General features: G+C 35.3%; 1 protein-coding gene across 5 annotated transcripts in view; it reads right to left on the bottom strand.

Annotated features, from left to right (window-relative positions):
* The window catches only part of GRIK2 (glutamate ionotropic receptor kainate type subunit 2), a 641457-nt gene that overhangs the window by 235833 nt on the left and 382955 nt on the right, over positions 1 to 22669 (bottom strand). For all 5 annotated transcript variants that reach the window (XR_009558840.1, XM_060283847.1, XM_060283851.1 and 2 more), the window contains one exon: positions 2868 to 3011. Coding sequence is in view for 4 of the 5 variants with exons in the window: in XM_060283847.1 (XP_060139830.1) it covers positions 2868 to 3011 (144 nt within the window). In the remaining variant the exon portion in view is untranslated. The remainder of the gene's footprint in view (positions 1 to 2867; positions 3012 to 22669) is intronic.

Raw genomic sequence — 22669 nt, 5'->3', positions numbered from 1 at the left:
TTGGTCACTTATAATATTTATGAGAGATAGTGACTATCTTGCTGGAGATTACAAACAGAACTACTATTATAAAATACCACTCCTAACACCAAACTAATATAAAGTAAACATTTTATTACAATGAAAGAAACTGAATCTAGGAAAAATTATGCTATACTGCTTCAATTATATATTTTCCACTTAGAATAATTAACTTATTACTTTATTTTTCTTTGTGCGAGGCTGGGAGAAATGTATCAAAATTACTTCACATCAAACTATACTTCCTGTAGAAGGCTCTCTCCAGGTAGAAGGGGGTGAGAATATAATAATCTAGCTACACAATGGGTTCATCCCTCAAAGGTGAGCAAATAATGAGTTTTTTTTTTTAATATAAAATGATTTTCTATTCTGCTGGTTATATAGCCCCAATTACATGTTTGTTTGTTTTTTGCGGTACGCGGGCCTCTCACTGTTGTGGCCTCTCCCGCTGCGGAGCACAGGCTCCGGACACGCAGGCTCAGCGGCCATGGCTCACGGGCCCAGCCGCTCTGCGGCATGTGGGATCTTCCTGGACCGGGGCACGAACCCGTGTCCCCTGCATCGGCAGGCGGACTCTCAACCACTGCGCCACCAGGGAAGCCCCTACATGTTTTATATTATTTGTCATTTGCAAGTAGCTTGGGAAAATAGTTACATATGAAAATTTAAAATAATGTAACATATACTCACAACTATGTTTGAAAGAATATATACTGAGACTCAAAAGCAGTAAAGCCCAGTAGATAAAGGGTAACATTTCAGTAAGGATTACAGATGGATATCATTATTACTACATTTCTTAGGCTCCATGTGCTTCTTGGATACTTATGTGTAGGGATTCTAAAATAGATTTAGGCTAATAAATTACAAATAAAATAGAAAAAAAAACTATAATATATATCTCTATGCATATTGCAACAGGTCATCACTGAGTTTACTGTGTTAACAGGTCTCCAGTAAGGAAGAAAAAAATTTTATTAACTCAACTTCGTCCAAAGAAAATAATTGCAGGTGGTTAACAAAAATCCATATTTAGTATAAAAATAAGCAATGGGATCAAGAAGTACAGAAGCAGAAGTGCAGAACAGTAAAACAAATCTGGGTTAAAGACAGCACGGGAAATGTATACCAGGTGAAACTGTGCAACTAATAAATCCAATCACAAATTCAATTCTGGACTTTCCAGCAACCAAAGCAAAGAAGAAAATATGATGAACTGTAACATACAGGATCCATAATTTAAGACACACCAATTGCCCAGGAGAAACTCAGCTTTTCCTGGTACTGAGACCTGACAGAAATGTCTCTTTTCGGTCCTCATAAGAGTGACCCTGTGTGATTTAGTGCAGTGGTCTCCAACCTTTTTGGCACCAGGGACTGGTTTCATGGAACACAATTTTTCCATGGATGGTGGCGGGGAATGGTTCAGGCGTTAACGCCAGCAATGGGGAACAGCAGATGAAGCTTTGCTCACTCACCCACTGCTCACCTCCTGCCATGTGGCCTGCTTCCTAACAGGCCGTGGACCGGTATCGGTCCATAGCCTGGGGGTTGTGGACCCCAGATTTAGTGGACAAGATCCTCAATAACACGCTACAATAAATACAATAGCGAGTTTCATACAACAGCCTCTCACAGGGTTGTCTGACACTTCTCAGTTGTCAAGTGCTGCATTCAGAAAAAGCTCTTCTTCAACTAGCCAAACCAGGGTGCTATGTTTGCAGCCCTGTGATGCTTAGTTTTTTACACCAGAAGTAAATATAGAATGTGGAGTAACAAAAGAACTGCATACTGTTCTAGGAGTATCATTTCATCTATCTGAGAGTTCAGTAACAATTAGACAAGGAAAATTCACGGATATTCTTTGCCAAGGACCTGATGATTCTTAATTATGATTCTATTTGCACTTTTATTTTCATGATGAGTAATTTATTATATGATGAGCTGATGATTTCTTTTAAGCCATTAAAGAAAAAATTTTATATGGTAATAACAGCTGTGACTTTTCATAGCAAAGATTAAATTTTCATAGTTAAACTTTCATATAAAAACTGCTAACTCAACTATACTTTAATAAAATTTTTTTTAATTAAAAAAACTCCTGTTGTAATCAAATAAAAAGTATCCTTAGCTGACAAAGGAATTTCCTTCATGAGAGGAAGAATGGGAAGAATATGTGTGTATGAAGTGAGTGTGTATGTTTGTGTGTGATCTTTAAGAGCTTTCTTTCTTTTTTTTTTTTCTCACTATGGGCATGCTTGGTCTAAAACTATAACAGACATAATTAGAAATGATACATGGCCATAAAATGGTTGTATTATGCAACATGAAGTAAACTTTGCACTTTCATGAATCCATATATTTTGTTTTATGTTAACTCTAATACAATTAAAATAACTAGACGTTATACTTAAGAACCATAGCTCTAAAAACTAATTCTTGAAAACTTACAAATTGGGTGTAATTTAGTGTAGTGCAAAGGGCATTCCTGTTAAAAATTCATTGCATATCATGTGGCCTATGACATAAATATTCTTCAAACATCTATGTTTCCACATAAATGAAAAGTAACATACATAAAGATTCAGAAAGGTGAAAACTAACAATGTCATAAATCATAGGTCACTAATTTTCATCTGTTCACACAATCACAGATATTTTGTAGGAAATCCATTTCCCTTCCATATTATTTAGTAAAAATGTTAATTTTGCTTGTATGGGGAAAGGTAGAAAGTTTAATTTAAGAGATAAAAGTAAAAGGTCACCTGTTAGGAAAAATGCAATAATCTCAATTCATTCAGCTTGAGGACAAGCAAGACAGGACAGATGTACTTCTCCTGACTCACCTCTTTAATTAGGCTCATGAAGCGGGTCCCAAAGCGCCAGGGTTTGTGTCGATTGCACTGTAACGAGCTGACTGTCATCTGGGGAAATTGCTGGACGCCCACAGACACCACGTGCACAGCATCATACATGAGAGCAGCATCCGTCTGAAAGCCGAGAGAAAAGGAAATGTGGCATCAATACAACATGGGAGACCCATGATAGGTGGTTTAGAAGTGGAGAGAAAGAAAGGGTGAGAGAAATAAATACCCAGTTTTTCTTCATGTAAGGGAGAAAACAGTATCTCCACATGCTGTGGTTCTCTTAAATAAGATATTGTGATCAAATTACTTCAAGGGCTCCATTAGAACATCTGACCTACCCTCCCTTTCCTGAAGTGATAACCCAATTTCATATCATCCTAGTATCTCTGCTGAAGTAGGAAATGTGTGCAGACATGCATTATTTCATTTTTTGTCACACCCTCTGTCTCCTACTCTGTTCTACTGCATGCGTGCATGCGTGTGCGTGTGTGCACACGCACACGCACACACACACACAAGGAATGCCAATGTGAACATTTTGAATGGTTACATAAATTACATATTGTATATAAAAGTAAATAAGTAAATAATTTCCTTGCATAGGAAGAAAAAAGAAATTTGAAGAGATTCACCTAAAAAGTTTAAAGATATAAACCCTAATTTTTTCTGCAATTCAGCTTTTCAAAGGGTTCAATCTCAGAAATGATGCTAGAGTGTTGAATCTCAATACATGTGTTAATCCCTTTTCAAGAAACTAAGCTTAATCCCCCGTACTGTCTTCTTTTCCCCAAATTTCCATATGAATACAAATTCATTTTGGCTTCTCAAGTAAGACGAATATGAATTCTACTGTGTTTGCACCTGCTCAAATGACTGACCACTTTAGAAGTGGATGATAAAAAATAAAATGTTTATAAGTCATAACAAACCAGAGGCTCAGTGACGGTCAAGTGCTGTGTTAAATGGACCCTCACATTGTGTTTGACGGACCAATGCCAGGCTCACTACCTACAGAAGAGAGCCACTGACAATGCGGGCAGCAAGGAACTTTGGGCCATCTGCTTGGCATGGTTTGGAATAAAAGCATATATTTCCTCTTCTCATTCACACAATTAGTGAGCTGTGAAATGAATTCCAAAATGAATAGGAACCCTGTAGATTAATAGCGTTTGCCACAATACAATACAAAATGAGTACACGCAGTAGCTTTCATGCAAATGTATCCTCAGGAACTTAACCACATAAAATGGAAGGCAGCTAAACAGCACAATGCAGGAAGAACATAATAAAAATACCATTTTATAGTTCATAAATCTTTGGGGAATAGAGCTCAGATTCATAACCTTCATTTGGTAAATACCAGCTGACTACTTTCACACACTCTGAGGGCTGCACAGTGAAAACTCGAGTAGTGGAGTTGATACAGGCACAGAGCATGAGCCTGAGGATCAGACTGCTATTGTCTTTGGCCTGAGTTAACACTCAGAGGACATATTTCATATACCACATGGATGGTTATAAAAAAAAGTTACCAAGATATGAGAGACACACTTGATTTTAAAATAAAATGAAGTTTTAAAAAATCACTTGTCAACAAATGTATAGAGATATGAACACTTTCAGATACTACTAAAGGGAAGATAAGGGGCAATTTTGCAGATCGCACCACAAGGGAGTTTTTAAAATATCCATGTTCTTTTTCACCTAGTAATTTCTCTTTCTGGAATTTGCCCTGAGAAAAATCAAAGATAAGAACAAAAGCTACATACACTATTTCTTTAAAAAAATAAAATAGAGTGGAAATCTACTGAATGTTCAAAATAAGGAAACACAATAAAATCACAATGTATTTCACATAAACATTAAAAATCATGTTTTGAAAAATAATCATTCAGATGAGAAACTGCAAGTGGTAAAATGCTAACTGCAAAAATAGCTTATACAGAACTGTATTTCTAGCATAAACCATTATATACATCTTTATGAGTACTTAATATGTACTATTCAACTTATTTAATTCTCACAGTAATGGTTTAATAAAAACACTGATATTGTTCCCACTTTACAAATGACGAAGCCAAGGTTGAGAGAAGTTAAGCAACTAAACAAAGTCACACAAGTAAGAAGCAGAGAGGTCCAGATTCAAACAGCCTCACTGCTCACAGCAAGTATTCTGAAACATCATATTGCATGTTATATGGACAACAACCAAAAAAAACTGAAGGGAAGAAAATACACTAAAATGATACTAATAATTACTCTTGGGAGATAGTGGTGAGTAGAATTCATATTTTTTCCTTTTTCTTTACTTTTTGCATTTTTTTAAGATGGAAGTTTACTGAATACCGTTGCAATTATTCCCAACATGAAAATTTTGATCTACTGTCACAAAATAACTAAAAGAACACAAACTATGATATTACTACTATCCTGCCATGACTTACTGACTTATATGAAAATCCTAGAATAGTAACCTTATCTAAAATGACAATGCTCGCAAAGAATTTTGCTTAATTAAAAATTTGAAAATCATTTTTGGTACATAGTTTTAGCTTCTGGATCAGAGGATATACTAGATGATAATAAAACTAAGATCTGTGATTTTAAATATAATTATAAAAGGAAGACAATATTTATTAAACTATAAGATAAATACTAGAGAAAAAAATTATAATTAAAAAGTTGTTGATCAAATTTCTTCTTGAATTTCCAGTTTAAAAATATGTTAATTTATTATAAAGCAATAAATAGAACTTCTGAAACTACTCTCTCTGATATTTTCACCTGCTTGGGGTGCTTTTTTTTTTTTTTTTCCTGTGGTACTCGGGCCTCTCACTGTTGTGGCCTCTCCCGCTGCAGAGCACAGGCTCCGGACACGCAGGCTCAGCGGCCATGGCTCACGGGCCCAGTCGCTCCGTGGCATGTGGGATCTTCCCGGACTGGGACACGAACCCATGTCCCCTGCACCGGCAGGCGGACTCTCAACCACTCCGCCACCAGGGAAGCCCTTAGGGTGCTTTTTTTGTCCTATTTTTAGACTAGTTGTTTTCTGTGATAATATGGAGTTGCTGTCTATTTAAACTTGATATCCTGTCAGGCTTTCCTTTACTGTATTTTTTGCAAAACTGTACATATGTAAATTCTTTCAACTTTGGAAAGTTTTGAGAAAACTCCAGCTTATCAAAAGTGGTTTTCTTATTTTCATGAGAATGTATAAGCTTGAAATTTTTCCTTAATTTAGTAATATTACTAGTTAACATTTGTTCAGTATTTATTATGTGTAAGGCACTTTCCTTAAATCATTTCCTTTAATTCTCATAACCATCATGCAGTTGGAAATTCACTGGGTCTGTATAAAATAGGAAACTGAAGCAGAGAACAGTTAAGTAACTGGTCTAAAAATCGTAGCATATAGAGGTGGAGCTGGATTTGACTCTAGAAAATCTATCCAGAATTTACATACTTCTCTCTAGTTTCTTGCTCAGTGCTCTATACTGAATAAAGCAAAATAGTTTAAATTGTTTTAAAGTTATAAAATATAAGAAATAAATAAGTACTTGAATACATTAATCTATATAATTTCTTAATAAGCAGTAAATATTTACATAATGAAAATGTACTACGAAGTAAGGGAAAGTATAGATTGTGGAGAACTGGTAAATATAAATTCACAAAAGAAGAAATACATTGATGTATGAGATTAAGTCTATAATAGGTTAGTCACAATAGAAACATTAACCAGGAACAAGGTCATGAAAGAAGTAGATTTATTCTATACAGTTGCTGCTCATTAGGTTTACAAAAGGCAAAGGTACTAGAGTATCTTTCAAGATCAGGCTTACGGGGCATCTTTACTCCCAACTCTAAATTGTAGAGTTTGATTGAGCTGCTCTTACTAAGTCCTCTACCCGCTCATTTTGACTCTATAATCCTTTGCCTTGACTCCTCTCAATGGAAAAATACGAGGAAAGAAGGGAGGAGTAGAACAGAAGAGGAGAAAAGTAGAGGAGACACACAGGTTAATTACTTTGTCATCATTTTTATATTATCATTAATGTCAAGTTACATTGCATGCTTACTCTGTGCCACACTATGTCCATTTCTCTATATGCATTTCACAAAGACCCTATGTTTCAGGTGATATTACTCTTATCATTTAGAGAGGAGAAAACTGAGGCTTAGCAAGGTTGAAGTAATCTTCTCAAGGTCTCATCACCTTGAGAGACAAGACTTAGAAAACAAGACTCAGGCAAAGCTTAGCTCTTAGAACTACCATCCAAACTCTCATAAGACAACTCTGGCAGAAATAAGACTCAGAAAAAAGCCTTAAAAACACAATTCAGACAAGGTGTAATTCTTAGAACCACCATCCTACCTACCATAACCAACTATCTCCCCTAAACCATATTCCCACTGAAACTATGACAGGCCATGGAGGGGAAACTGATGGCAGCAGATCTCATATTTTTGGAGGTTCTGCTGAATACCAGACAATTATGTCCCATAGACAGTATATCTCTGAGCTGAGATTCAAATAATAGTTCATTTGTCTTCCAAGTCAAATTTTCTTCCTTGTACATAATAGCTACCTCTAAAAAAACTTCAGAGGTAAGCAAAACTGTATTTTAACCAACTAAATTAAAATGGAGTATGTATACAATTTGATTATTAAAATACATAGGAGGGGGTTAGATAAAGTTGTAGTCATTCAGATCCTAAACTACAAAGACAAAATCTAGGCAGAGAGAAAAAATAAATCAGCAAGGAAGACAAAACAATCCATCCTATTTTCTCTCTTTCAAGTATAATTACTCACATATATAAATAGATCACACTTATTGGAAAGCTAGAATATGTGTTCACCCTGGGAATACAGACCAGAAGGAATCGCAGTCTAGGTAGGTACAGACAGAGCCGAGTGCAGCCCTCCGTGTTTCACTACTAGGTCAAGCATCTATCAATAGCAATACGAGTCCCCTTGAGAGCCCATCTCAGACTAGACTGGAGTTGTACTTTATTTTTCTTTCCAAAATAAGCTAGTTAACCTACAAAGAATGTTTGTCAGCCAAAAACTTGTTTTGCAAACCTTTAAAACTGTGCAATACAGTCCTAATCATTTCAGTAAAACAACAATGATCTTTTTAAATGGATGGTTTGAAAAGATCACAAGAAGTGCTTTCTCATACATTTTAAATATACATTAGCCATCTCCCTAACTTATTGCTGGCTTTATCTCATATCTAGTTTAATTACTTTTAGTCATGCAGTGTGCAACGTGGATGCAGGTGGAAGAGTGATGACTGCTAATTTCTTTGGTTGAGCTATTGCCACAGAAATTGGTTTAGTCACCCAGTGCTATTTCATCTATCTCAAGTAACCTCAAGTCTGATGAGACTTTAAAGTATTGAAAGAACACTGAAATGTAAGTATGCTTACATTTCTTTTATGCTCTGAAAAAATCCACCGCATATTTTTAAATAATTGAAGAATCAGGGAGATTAGATGCTCTCAAAAGTTTCAGATGATAAAATTTACCATTGCTAAATATTTCTGATTTGGGATGTATGATTGAAACATTTCCAAATATATAAAAACAGGAATAATAATGGATACTGTGACTAGTTAAAATATTTCTATGTACTTAGATTTCATTTACAGAAGATTCTGGTACTAAGCAGTAAATTACCAAGCATGTCCATATGGAGTGCATATGTTATTTCAGTTTCTGATCACTATAATCATCATCATTAAACATCTTTTTTGTAAAGTTCAGGGATAGATGTTCTAGGAGTCATAAAAAATTAAAACATAGCCTTTATTCACATGAAGGATGAAACAGTTAGAAATGAACAATTTTTAACTACATATGATCATAGAAGGGAACATTGCTACATAAAATCTGATACTCTAAAGACTTCTCTTTGCAAAAAGCTATCAAAGGTAGGACTTCCCTGGTGGCACAGTGGTTAAGAATCCGCCTGCCAATGCAGGGGACAAGGGTTAGATCCCCAGTCCAGGAAGATGCTACGTGCTGCGGAGCACCTAAGCCCATGTGCCACAACTACTGAGCCTGCGCTCCAGAGCCCGCAAGCCACAACTACTGAGCCTGCGAGCCACAGCTACTGAAGCCTGTGCGCCTAGAGCCCATGCTCCGCAACAAGAGAAGTCACTGCGATGACGAGCCTGCGCACCATAACGAAGAGTAGCCTCCGCTCACTGCAACTAGAGAAAGCCTGCATGCAGCAACAAAGACCGAATGCAGCCAAAAAAAAAAAGGAATAAATTTTAAGAAAATAGAAAATTTAAAAAAAAGCTATCAAAGGTATTTATCTTCCTTCCCAATGGGGAGGCAGTCTTCTGGAATATTCCATTCCCCTGGTAACATGACTTTTGGGTACCCTATTGAGTTTTGCCTGGGAGAACTTGGAACACAGCCTTTTCCCATTTATCTTCTCTATTATGCCAGCAGAGTTACATTTATGACAATGTCATTCTGCTGAAGCACTTTTTACATATTTGGGCTCTTGACCTAGGCTCCAACACACCCAATACTGTATTTAATAATTTACATTTAAATGTAACTAATCTTAAGAGTGATATGATATATGATCGTATCTTGATTATAGTGATGGTTATATGGGTGTATACTTAGGTCAAAACCTATCAAATTGTACAATTTAAATATGGGAAGTATAATACATCAATTTTACTCCAACACAGCTATTAAAAAAACCCTGATCATTCATTTTTCTGGGAAGACGGTTCATAAATTTCATTTTATTCTATAAGTATCTAGAGTCCTCACAAACTAAGTGTCACTGATCTGTATCTTCTTTCCTCCTTGAACATTCTACTTTTAATAAAACTATTTATGCTTTCTCATTTTTTATCTTACTTTCTTGATACAAGCATCTTTTGGATAATAACCATACCTATCTTTGTAATACCATGCACGGTATCCCATATATTGACTTGCCCATAGTAAGTGTATAAAAGCATTTTTCAACAAATTGATGAATTCAACCAAAAAGTTCATTTAAACTGTAAAAGAAATAGATATTAGGAAGCTCTGAATAACAATCACACTTTGCCATCTAGCTAGAATGTATTCCCTCCCAGAGGTACAGTGAACTAAATCTGCCAGTAGCTCAGACCTGGGAGGAATGCGAGTGCAGCCTCTGTCCTGTTTCTAAATGAATTTATAGTAACAGTTCCGTGAACACATTTATCTTTCCATTAAATAAGTGCAGGCAGGTCTCCTTTGAGATCTGAATGCTAGCTGGCAGGTGGCAGATCCATTCTGGAACTCCTACGTCGCAGATTTTGCTCATTTCTGTATTCCCATCTGAAGTATAGTGCATAGCACAAAGAGCAGCATGGTCTCATACACGGAGTTTAAGTTTATGAATCCTGGCTCTTTCATTGATCTTTTTTTAAATTAATTTTTATTGGAGTATGGTTGCTTTACAATGTTGTGTTAGTCTCTACTGCACAACAAAATTGACTAGATCTTTTGACTAGCCCATTGATTAGATCTTTTACCTAAAACAAATAATAAAAAAATATTTAAATCCCCATTTGCCTTGTTTCTTCATTTTATAATTGAAAATGAAAAATGATGATCTGCCATATCTTTTCCTTGTTGGAAAAACCACTTTTATAAACCAGATAGTTCCAAGAGAAAAACAATTAATATTGATTCTTCAATTGGAAGACATGAATATTAAGGTTGGTGGGGAAAGGGCTGGATTCTGACCTCTGGAGCTCCCTCGCACAATCAGCACAAGCCTAAATGGGACAGAGGATCATCTACCACTCTGAGCAAGGGTGAGGGTCACACATGGAAGGCAGGCTGGGGTTCGCTCATTCAGCTGGCACACTGCAGCCAGCACTCTGCCCGGCACGGAGCAGGTGCACAGTGGCTGCTAACGAAACTGAGGGATTGAAGAAGAAATGCCCTCAGACCCAGTCGGGAGCCAATTGTCAGAGACAATTCTCCCAGTTACACTGCAGCTGCCATTATGCTTACTGTGTTGCCGGCTCTTTGTACTACTCTGAAACGGAGTTCTTTACCAGCAGCTGCGTGGACTACACGGACTGCATGAGATAATACATTAAAGCAGTTTGCACAATCCCTGGCTCGTGGTGCATAGGCAGGTGTTAGATGATGATGATGATGATCACCAGAAGAGCTGTAATCTTGTCAAGATGGATCCTATCCAAAACAAGGGACCAGTTTAGAAAGTATAATGTTTCAACCCTTCTGCACCCACTGTTAGCCTAAATAAGGGAACAGGCTTCATGCTGTGCAAGAAAGCAGATCAAATTCTGGAAGGAGAAGGGGCAGGAAGGAAATTATCGTACAACAACAACTTGATCCCTGTAAAATGTGGTGTGTACACAATGCCACAATTCAGTGCTCAAAAAAAAAAAAAAGTTACTGAATACACACACATTATCTGACAAGTTTAGAATTTAAATACAAGTGGTAAAATATTACAGTATCTTGCATTTTGTTACTAGACGAAGGACTGCTGTTGGACAGATAACCTACCAGCAATGTGAACCTGGACAAATCTGCCTTGTAGTTTTTTCTAGTCTTTAGTTTCTTCATCTGTAAAAGGAGGGGCTAGAACCAAGTGGACATTTGCATTCCTAGAAAACTCACCTTTCATTCTGATTTTATATTGGCCTTTGTAATACAATCAAAATCCTAATTTATCCATCTCCTCCCCATAATGCTCTATGCTTTGTGCACTTTTGCAATAAACTTTGTACCAACATTTCATACAAATTTATAAATAAGGGACATCAAAGTTTACTTTTCATCAGCCATTGTCTGCATTCACAATCTACCCAATTCCTACCTGGTCCAATAAAATCTGCCAATACCTGTATTATATTTTCTTTGTTGTTTCAACTTCACTGTTAAACTTCTCACACACACTAAAACCCACCCTGGCTTCCTGATACTCTGTAGAGAAAAACTAAAACCCTTTCTCTCTTATCCAAAGTCATTTACTAGTGTCTCAGGATTTTATCATCCTTTGTCCCTCTTACAGAGTTAGGATATGAATATGCCTGTATTTCATGGTTTTTAACTAATCAGAGTGATTCCTGTATTGCAGATTAGTTGAATAAAAGGAGATTCCAGAAACTGCATGGTGAAAGACCTTTAAAATCCTTTAAAGGAATTCCTTTGAAAAGAATATGGAATTTTGTATCTACCTGTATGGTATTTAGTACCCATGAGAGCTAAAAGGAAGAAGAGCTTAAAGGAAAGATAAAGAAAGGAGAAGGGAAAAGAATAGAATGGGTTCAGGCTCACAGTCAAATTGATGAGTTAGGAAGAAAATTCAAGTTAAGCAATGCTTTGAAGATTAAGCGAAGGAAACAGTATCACACGATAGTGTTGCTGGGATTCAGAAAAGAAATGGCCAGGGCCAGGATTAATGCAATGAGTAATTAATGGATCTATTTGTTTGGTGTTCCTGTAAACTTGTGAATTTGAATAAGTGTCTATGTCTCTTCAAACCAATACTCTCTGTCTTAAGCTAAAAGCTACCAAAAAAATTGTGGCAGCAATTTCCCCTACTTTGATCAGGCAGTCTGAATGTTCATTTTGAGAGTAAGAGTTTTCATTGGCTCTTTATGTTTATACTATACAATTTGGGGCTTTCAATCTTGCAAGAACTCTTGCTGGATGCCATTTTCTTTAACAACAGTCAACAAGATAATTTTACAAAACAGCATTATGTCTCAGCCAGCTTTTAGATCTTTATAAGATATGAAATTTAGTCCATGGAGTGCTACTGTTAGAATTGTGAAAGCTTTAGGAGATGAATATTTTGCATTCTTTCCAAGAATTATATATATTCATCATGAATATTTTCTATATAATTTTCTTTCTTTCCTATATATATCTTTAAAACGCACCATTTCCCAAGTAGAAAATCCTATATCCTATTTGTTTTTACTGCCACCGTCTAAACTACTTTAAACATTTATACACAAATTCCAAGATGTTTAGATGTTTCTCAAACACCATGTAGAGAAACTCTTCACTTTATAAATGATTAAGGAACAGCTGTGAAGCAGATAAGACAATGCCAACAGGTTTTCAATTAAAAGTTTCATTTAACTAATGTAATTATTCTTACCTAATTAAATTTTTCCACTAAAATCAGTCCATTGAGTTATCTCATTCTCTTTTAAAATGTTCCATGAAGCTCTTACTAGCATCCATGAACCACGCTGTATTGATGGCATTGTTAATGAACTCTCTAGCAACAATACACTGGCCTTAATAATTTAGGTCCTGTTAAATTGTGTCTGCTTTTTACTACATTTGGAACTGCTATTGATCTAGAGAAGAGTCAATATCAAGGGGAAGTATTCTCTGCACTTCCAGCTGGTGTCCAATACATCCAATTACCCTGATATTTGGAGCTCAAATTAGCTTCTTGCATTAAAAATTTATGTTCATCAATATTGTTTATATTCACTTTTTTCAGTGTAATGAATTAAAATTGATTTATGTTGTTAACAGACTGATTCTTTCTAATTTGAAATCTAGGAATATGCAAACCAAAAATACACCAGAAACTTGGGTTCATGTAAATACGAATTCCAAATGCCTATAAAAATTGAAAACCCGATACTTCATACATTATTTACCCAAACCAAAAATTAAATTATATTAAAGATCTATTTTAAGCATGATTTGAAGAATAATGTAGAAATTGATATAGATATTTCTGGACAAATAAAACAATAGATATGCAAACAAATCATATTAATATGTGTCCTTAACAACTTTATGCACTTATTGTGTGTTTAGCTTTTTATATTGTACTCTATATATGAAATTGTAATAGTAACTTCGCATAGAAATGTGAAAAAGTTTCACAGAAATCTAATGGGACTTAGAGCTTTAGCTTTGTAATTTATTAGTCACTACTGTAAGTCATGTTATCTTTCTTAGCTTCATTTTTCTCATCTTTAAAATAAGTATAATAATAATGCACCTCACGTTGTAAGGATCAAATTAGATAAATTTAGAAAAATGAGGGCTATAAAGCTCTTTAAATATGTCATAATTATAGAGTGGAGTAACTGAGAATCTCAAGTATGTTAGCACCAGTAATATCAATTTAGACGAGGAAGTGGTCTTTGAGGAAAAAAATAAGAATTGATTTGCATATTCACATTTGTACCTTAGATCTTAATTTGAAGATTCCCTGTCCCTTCACTACTTTAATTAACCTGGTTATTTCCTACTTTGAAAATATATTGATTTAATGAATTATTGTTTTATTGCCATGAGGAAATGCCTTTGCTTGCTGACTCTTGGGTCTCTTGAATATCCCTTTTCCCATATGAACATAGGCTTTCACAATTATCTTTTTTTTCATTTGTCTCTAAGTGCTTTACAGTTTGATTCACTCATTCAACGTTTATAAATATTATTGTGTTATTGACATCAAACACAATTATGAGTTTGGGCAATAAGACTGGGAAGTCAAAAATGATTTAGACAAACAAGTAAATCAACATTCTTAATATAATGCCACATGCTGGGTAATGGGGAGGTATCTAATTTTGTCTGGAGAAGTGCCTATCTATTGATATGTTAGAAAGTAGGTATTGTTTGAAAGATTTTCCTATTAGCACCTATATCTTCAAAAGGCAAAAGGAGTGGAAAAAAGATAAGAAAACAAAAGTTGGAAAGAGTAGTGGGGTCGAGGGAAAAGGTCAAACCAGAATTCTCACTGCTGTTTTTTTTTTTAAAGATTACACTTTGGGACTTCCCTGGTGGTGCAGTGGTTAAGAATCCGCCTGCCAATGCAGGGCACAAGGGTTCGAGCCCTGGTCCGGGAAGATCCCACATGCCGCGAAGCAGCTAGGCCCGTGTGCCACAGCTGCTGAGCCTGCGCTCTGGAGCCCGCAAGCCACACTGCTGAGCACGCATGCCACAACTACTGAAGCCCGCGTGCCTGGAGCCCATGCTCTGCAACTGGAGAGGCCACCGCAATGAGAGGCCCGCGCACCGCAACGAGGAGCGGCCTCCGCTCGCTGCAACTAGAGAAAGCCCACCCACAGCAACGAAAACCCAACACGGCCAAAATAAATAAAATAAAAGATATTTTAATAAAAAAAGATTAGACTTTGTATCCTGAGATTCCTAACATCTCCTTTAAAGACAGTTAGAATAGGCTTGTTCTTTAATGAAATAGATATTAAAGGATTCTCCTAAAGTTGAGTCTTTATATGTCATTTCATCTTCTAATGGATCTAAATGGGACACTAAAAGAGTAGAACATGGAATTCATTAGACCAAGAATATGATCTGATTAAATCGTGTAACATCTTTGATAGGACGCTATTGTTTTGTCTCCTCAGCCATCTCTTCCTGTTAGAGCAGAGCCCTTTTCCCTGCCATCTATTCCCTGACCCAATCTCCTAGCTCCAGGTGTTATAGGCCTGAAAACAACCACTGCTTCAGGCATGGCCAAGCGACACAAGCTTGGCTTGTCGGTTAAATCCAGGCCTTTTGAGGGAGCCATTGGGAAAGAAGCACATTCCTTCGCAGGAAGTTCCGTATCATGATGGCACCTCTGTACCTCTGTCTGAGAAAGGAGCCAATACAAATGAAACAGGAGGTGAGGGATGGAGAGGAACCTGTTTGAGACTTTATGACCTGGATCCAGTTGGATCCAAATGTATCTGAAGACAGATCATGTACTTTACAAGCTGGAGAACCATTGTGCTTTCTTTTTGCTATTAACTAATTTTAATGGAATTTTAGACAACTGGAATTCAAAAAAATCTTGAATAATGCAGGTTTAGGCTTTGGTTTCCTCAAGGCAAACTGAGATTACTACTTCTATCTACTCACAGAATTAGAATATATCAATACATTCAGAAAAACAGGAAGATATGTGTAAAAGCAGACCGTATGTAATTATATGCATGGAAATACTAGAAAATATAATAATCACATTAAATACATTCACCAAATGTATAATTATTGTCTTCTAATCATTCATTCTTTATTCTTTGTAGAAAAATATTCAATATAGTAGGGAATTTGGGGGTAACGACTAAGATATCTCTATAGTATTGTGAATTGGTTACACTTATAAAAGTACAAAATGGGGCAACTGTAAGATGTATACACTCTGCCTGCCAAAATACACAGATCAAAAATTTGTCTGAATCAACACTCCCCTTCCTACTGTGAACTATACAGGTTCAGGGACAATCAGAACATGAACTGAAGCAAAAAACTTTAATGGTACACTGCTGAGAACATTAAGAAAGAAATCATAGAGGACTCCAAAAACAAATGCAAACTAACCCTCTGCAATGGCCTTTTAATCAGTAGGTTAATAGACTGACATGAAAATTGGAAATGACCAATTAAGCTGTATCAGTTAACTCTTAACATTTCCACTTTTGAGTTTTATACTTGATGAAACAAATTATAAATCACAAACCAAGACATAAAAGACTTTCATTACAATATCTGAGTGTGTGTGTGTGTGTGTGTGTGTGCTGAATCTTATGTCATTCAGGAAATTAATTCAAAGTAGACAAAGAGCCGCAGGAGGTGAGGGTGATACCACTTTACTCAGAAGTGAAAACAGTTTGATAATCTTCACCTGATGGATTTTACAACTGAATAGTTGCAGCCAAAGCAAGGCCGGAGGGTGATATATGGCAGCGACTCAGAGGAAAACCAGAAGGAACAACATTTCCACCGAGAAATTAGCAGCAAGAGGATGGTAGAAATGTCTAAAAAGCATTAAAAAAAAGATCACCAGAAGAAACAAAAAGAAATTTAAGAAGTGATGAGGCAGTAAAAATAAATTAAATATTCTAAAGATAGAATAGCTTAAAATATTCTTCCCTGTTAGTTGAAACAGAAATTTGGTAAATTTTTAAGGAAAAAAATTCAAATTACAAGACATTCAGAATTTAACTTTATCCTTGAGCTTAGCTCATAGCTCATTTATAGGAGTCCTATAAAGCACGCATTGACTCAGAACTCACTGATGGCATCTGAGTCTGTCCAAGGAGCCTCAGCGCATGGCTGTTAACTACTGAGTAGATGCCTGTGTTTCCAGAGTTCATGGCATCAGATAATATTGCTTCTGCTCCTTTGCATTCCTGATCCTGAGCCCCTTCATTCATCTCTTCCACAACTGTATATCCTTCAGTGCCTTCTCTTTCCTTTCTCACCTCATAAATATAAGCTACCTAATGAATACCCACATGTACTTACATTTTGAAGGAAAAATTACTGCAAACATAAATAGCATTCTATGTTAAATGCGGAACAGAATTTGACAGGTTTTTTTTTATACTTAGGTATTTGCACCTACTTTTATTCTCAAGGAAACCAGTACAAAGGTGTTACACATATCTATCATGCAAAACAGAAGAATAAAGTTTACTTTTATTTCATTATCCTTTGAAATTAGTTGAATCACAAGGACTATCCTTGACCAAAATTTAAAACAGTGAAGTTTACTACAGATTTGAAAAAACAGAGTAATATTCATATCTGCTACAACATTAGCATAATATGTCAGTTTTTAACTATATCCCATGAATAATATTTTACCTTTTAATTAGAAAGAAAGTAAATACTTCACAAAGAAGTTATTTGGTCAAAGATTACTTTCTATAACTCCTACCATATGGCACTGTGGTAGGCACTTTACAGATATTATTTAACGTAATTTTCTTTAACAATCTGATTATATACGTAGAAGATTCTGAGGAGCTCAGGCTTAAATCACCCAGTAAGGGGCACACCTGAGAGATTCTGCTTTTTCTGAAGCCATGATACTTTATGATACATCAATTGTGGCAATTTATAGCAGTGCCTACACAATACAAGTTAATCATCTATTTTAGAAACTAGCTCCACTCCTCTTAAGCTAATGCAGTGTGCCCTATGAAACAAAGGTCACTGAAAAGACAGCTTTCATCCAAAGCTTTTCATCATCGAAAAGACAGCGTTCATTTCTTGATGACATGAAGTTATTTTTTCCAATCCAGAGGTGAGAGAGAATCAGTAAAATTTCTAAGTATGAGAAATCACAATTTCCTCATGAGACATACGTGCATAATGACGTACTAGCACCTACTGTTAGGTGCTAGAAAAAATTGGTAATACTATTCCAGAAAACAATCTGGAAATCGATGTCACAAACTGGGACACTATCATTTCACTTTGGGAATTTACTCCATAGAAACAAAAAGACAAGAGCACATAGATTTATATACAAATACATGCATTACAACATGGTTTATATTTTTAAAAATATAGCAGCCTAAATGTTCCTCATAAGGTTAAGAAATTTGTAATATTTATAAAACTGAATGTTAAAATTATTGTCTAGCATTATATGTATTGACATGTAAATATGAATGTTAAAATTTATACATCCATACTACAAAATAATATATTCCTCTTATAACACATTATAGCAGTACAGCCTTACATTCAGTAAAATATTTGAGAGTCCTCCATCTGTGCTCCAGCCTTTCTGATGTAATTATTCTCAAGAGCATCGAACTATAAATACACATACACACAGATATTGTATTTATTTTTATTGTTTTAATCAAAAATGGAATATATTAAATTTGCTTTAAAAAAACCCAAGAATATACCCTTCCAAGTTAGTATTAATAGGTCTAACTACTGAATAAATTTCAATTATGAATATTCTTAAGATGTACATTGTTTAGGTATAACCAAAATACAGCTTATGCCCCTCATGTTAATTTAAATATATCTATATCTATCTTCATAAATACATAGAGAAATTGTAAAAATCCAAAATGTTTCCAATCATAATTGGATTATAGAAAAGTTTATCTTTCTTCTTTACATTTTTATATTTTATGAGAACATTACTCTCAAAGGTAGAAAAAGTGCTAAAGTTATAACTGCCTGGCATAAAATAAAAATAAATAAGGCACAATTTTACTCATGCTTGATATTTAAGAATTATGTGTTGTGCCTATAAACAGAATTTCAGGTATACTTTGCTTTATTGCACCTTGCAGATACTGTGCTTTTTATACATTGAAGGTTTGTGGCAACCCTGTATCCAGCAAGTCTATTGGCGCCATTTTCCAACGGCATTTGTTCACTTTGTGTCACATTTTGGTAATTCTCCCAATATGTAAAAGTTTTCATTATTATTTGTTATGGTGATATGCAAAAAGATTATGACTCAACTTGCTAAAGGCTCAGATGATGGTTACTATTTTTTAGCAATAAAGTATATTTTAATTAAGGTTGTACATTTTTTAGACACTTAATAGACTATAGTATAAACATAACTTTTATATGCACTGGGAAACCAAAAAATTCCTGTGACTTGCTTCATTACAGTAGTCTGGAACTGAACCTGCAAGATCTCCGAGGTATGATTTAATGGACCAAAATCAAATTACTATGCTTTTATTAAAAGTAGCATGTTTTAATGAACTTATTTACAAAACAGAAATAGAGTCACAGATGTAGAAAACAAAACTTATGTTTACCAGGTGGGAAAAGGAGGGGAGGGATAAATTGGGAGATAAATTGGGAGATCCCAATCTCCCAATTTTTTTTAGTTTTATAGATAACTAATAAAGACATACTGTATAGCACAGGGAACTCTACTCAGTACTCTGTAATGACCTATATGGGAAAATAATTTTAAAAAGAGTGCATATATGTATATGTATAACTGATTCACTTTGCTGTATGGCAAAAACGAACACAACATTTTACATCAACTATACCCCAATAAAATTTTTTTTTTTAAAAAAGCATGTTTTCTTCTGAATTCTAGATAATAACTCACTGTTTACATGAGACACTTCTAATTTCCCTGAAGTTCAACTACAGATTTTTCATCTTTGTATATGTAAACTCAACCAGAAGTAAGAGGCAGGCCCCAAGACTGTCAGGTGAGATTAAAAGAGCTGCCTGGATGCCATGTCAATCTAAAGGCAGCCCATTTTGGACAACTACTATACAAACAACCATCCAGGCCATTGTCTGCATCAGAGGACATAAAGAATTATTTTCTAAATATGGACATCAAAAGGAAAAAATGATTAATCAAGTAGTATCTTAAAGCTTTTCTACAAGCATTGTTCTGTTAATTAACATGGTGTCTGCTTCCTGCAAATGAAGCCCCAAGCTATTAAATAAAATTACTGCAGCGCTCCCTAAGAATGAGGCTCATTTGGAAAAAGCACTAATATGCTTTTTTTCTGTCTTGAGCTGAGCGATTAGCAGGCAGCTCAGCTCTAGAAGATGACACTCCCAGAAGTCATTTGGTCATAGAGACATGCTGTATTTACCTAAAATGCAGTTTGACAATTAACTGGCATGACTAGATGTTTCCAAACAAGAATAGTTGTTTTATGTATTTATTTATAGCTGACTTTGTTTAAAAAATCTGAGGTAAACATAGCCAATCTTTTTCTCCCAATTGAATTCTACAGAAATCCAAACTGTGCTCATTTATGTCAAACATGACCTTGAGGAAGGTTTTAAATATTTCAGGAACTGTTTAAGATATCATTTTGATATCCTCAATGATATCAAATATTTAACCATAAGATTTAGAAAAAAATATTCAAGAGTAATTATTAAAAATATATAATTAATAATATAGCTATTTTGCTCTTAAAAATGTCTATTAAGTATTAAGATTGATTTTCTCAGTTTTCCTCTAAAAGCAAGTCCCAAATCAGTGGCAGTCATTATAAGCATAAGTGGAATAAGTACATAAAGTTTACCAGAAAAATATTGTTTCAATGATGCCAGTCTTCATCATTTTCTTAAAATAAACAAGTGATCTCTTCATATTAAAAATGTTTTAAATTAATAATTGGCTCCTTATTCCAATCAATATATCTTGCAAAACAAAGGTAGCTTAAAACGTTGTTTTAATCATTTAATTTAAATTTTAATGGAATTAAACTCATATACATTTTGAAATTTAGCCTTCATTTGTGATGCAAAAAAAAGGATTCCATATAAATGACTCATAGAATTTTTTTTGAGAAATCAGGTTTCAATAGATGTATAGGAAAACCCAAATTTGGTATGTTCCTAATTTCCAAATAAAAGGTCATTTTAATCATTATGCACCCAGATTCACCTCATTTAAAAGTAGTGCCTGCCATTTCTAGAGACTCTGAAGAACGGGTTACAAGATTAATTTCTGCTTCGTGGAGAGGAAGACAGAGGGACTGATTTCATAAGAAAACACTTCCTGAAGGAAAAAATATCTTGATTCTTTTTTCGTGTGACTTCTCTAGGCAGGTCTCTACCTCTGGGTTAGGCAGATTATCTTCAAGACTAACCCAGGTAGCTTTTGCAAAAGAGGATGTAAATGCACTCTCTAAAACTGAAACACAGTCTGAAATAATTGAATCATTCATTCCACTATTCTTCCTAGAAAATATGCCAACTATTAAAGACCCAAATGATGTGCCCAATTGCTATCAGCATTTGTATTTACATAATAGTACATTAACACAGGCATAGTATCATTTAGATTCAGAAGGAAATCAGAGAGAGACACAAAGGAATAGCACACATGCATTCCATAATCAGCTACCCTGTACTAGGCAGAGAGAAAAATAAATGAATTTAGGAAATAGAAGTAGACTCTATCACTGACTGATTATTGGGAAGATGAAGGGAGTGATGACAAACAGAAAAGATGTTACAGTAACTCTCAGGTTTCTTATTATTTTCACTAATGGAAAGATGGTCATGATATTCGCTGAGATAAAAATAGTGTAGATAAATGCTATCAAAAATGTGCCCTGACAATCCCTTTATTCTCCTACCTTGCCATATGTTTCTTCAGAGTACTTATCACTATTTGACTGCACAGAGTGTGATTCTCTTCCCCTCCATTAGAACATAATCTCCATGGGTACAGGGACGTTACTGACTGCTGTGTCTCCATGAATAGACAAGAGGTCTCAGGCTGGAAGATGATAATTTTGAGTTGTCTCTGAAACTTGCAAGTAGGAGTATCTGGTAATTGGGTTGGATATATGATTTTATGTTTCAAGTGACAGGTATGGACCAGGGATTTAAATTGGGAAATCATCAGTTTGCGGAGAAGGATTAAAGCACAGGAGCAAATGACACCCGGAAGAAAAGGCAGAATTAGAGAAGAGAGCCCTGACGTTCACAGACATATAAGGACTGATAGAGGAAGAAGAGCATGAGAGGGAAACCACAAGTAGAGAGAGGCAGGAGGTAGTCGTGTCAGGGAAGCAAAGGCACAGGAATTAAAACTTCCTATAATTTTCTGAATTTGGGTTGACCTTCCTTAAAGGCAAATGTCTATTTCTTCCCCTGTCAAATCAGACAAAATTCGTAAGTTGTTTTTTGCTCTTAATTGTGCAAATGACAATGTCCATAGAAGCACTAGCAGCAATCAGAACTAGTTATATAATTTGCAGGGTCCAGTGAGAAATAAAAATGCATGGCCCCTATTCAAATATTAAGAATTGCAAGATGGCCACAGCACAGCACAGCAAGCATGGGTCCCTTCTAAGCACGGGGTCCTGTGTGACTGTACCAGTCATATGTCCATGAAATCAGCCCTGGAAACAACCTTTATTTTTTAGTTTCAATCAAGCTTAAATGAATTAAACAATAATATGATATTTTCCATAAAAGACAAGCCGTTTCATCTGGTAAATTTCTTAAACCTTGAATGAACAAGAGAAAA

The sequence above is a fragment of the Globicephala melas genome, chromosome 14, assembly GCF_963455315.2.
Source record: "Globicephala melas chromosome 14, mGloMel1.2, whole genome shotgun sequence".
Taxonomy (NCBI): domain Eukaryota; kingdom Metazoa; phylum Chordata; class Mammalia; order Artiodactyla; family Delphinidae; genus Globicephala; species Globicephala melas.
This window is presented reverse-complemented; position numbering and strand designations above follow the sequence as displayed.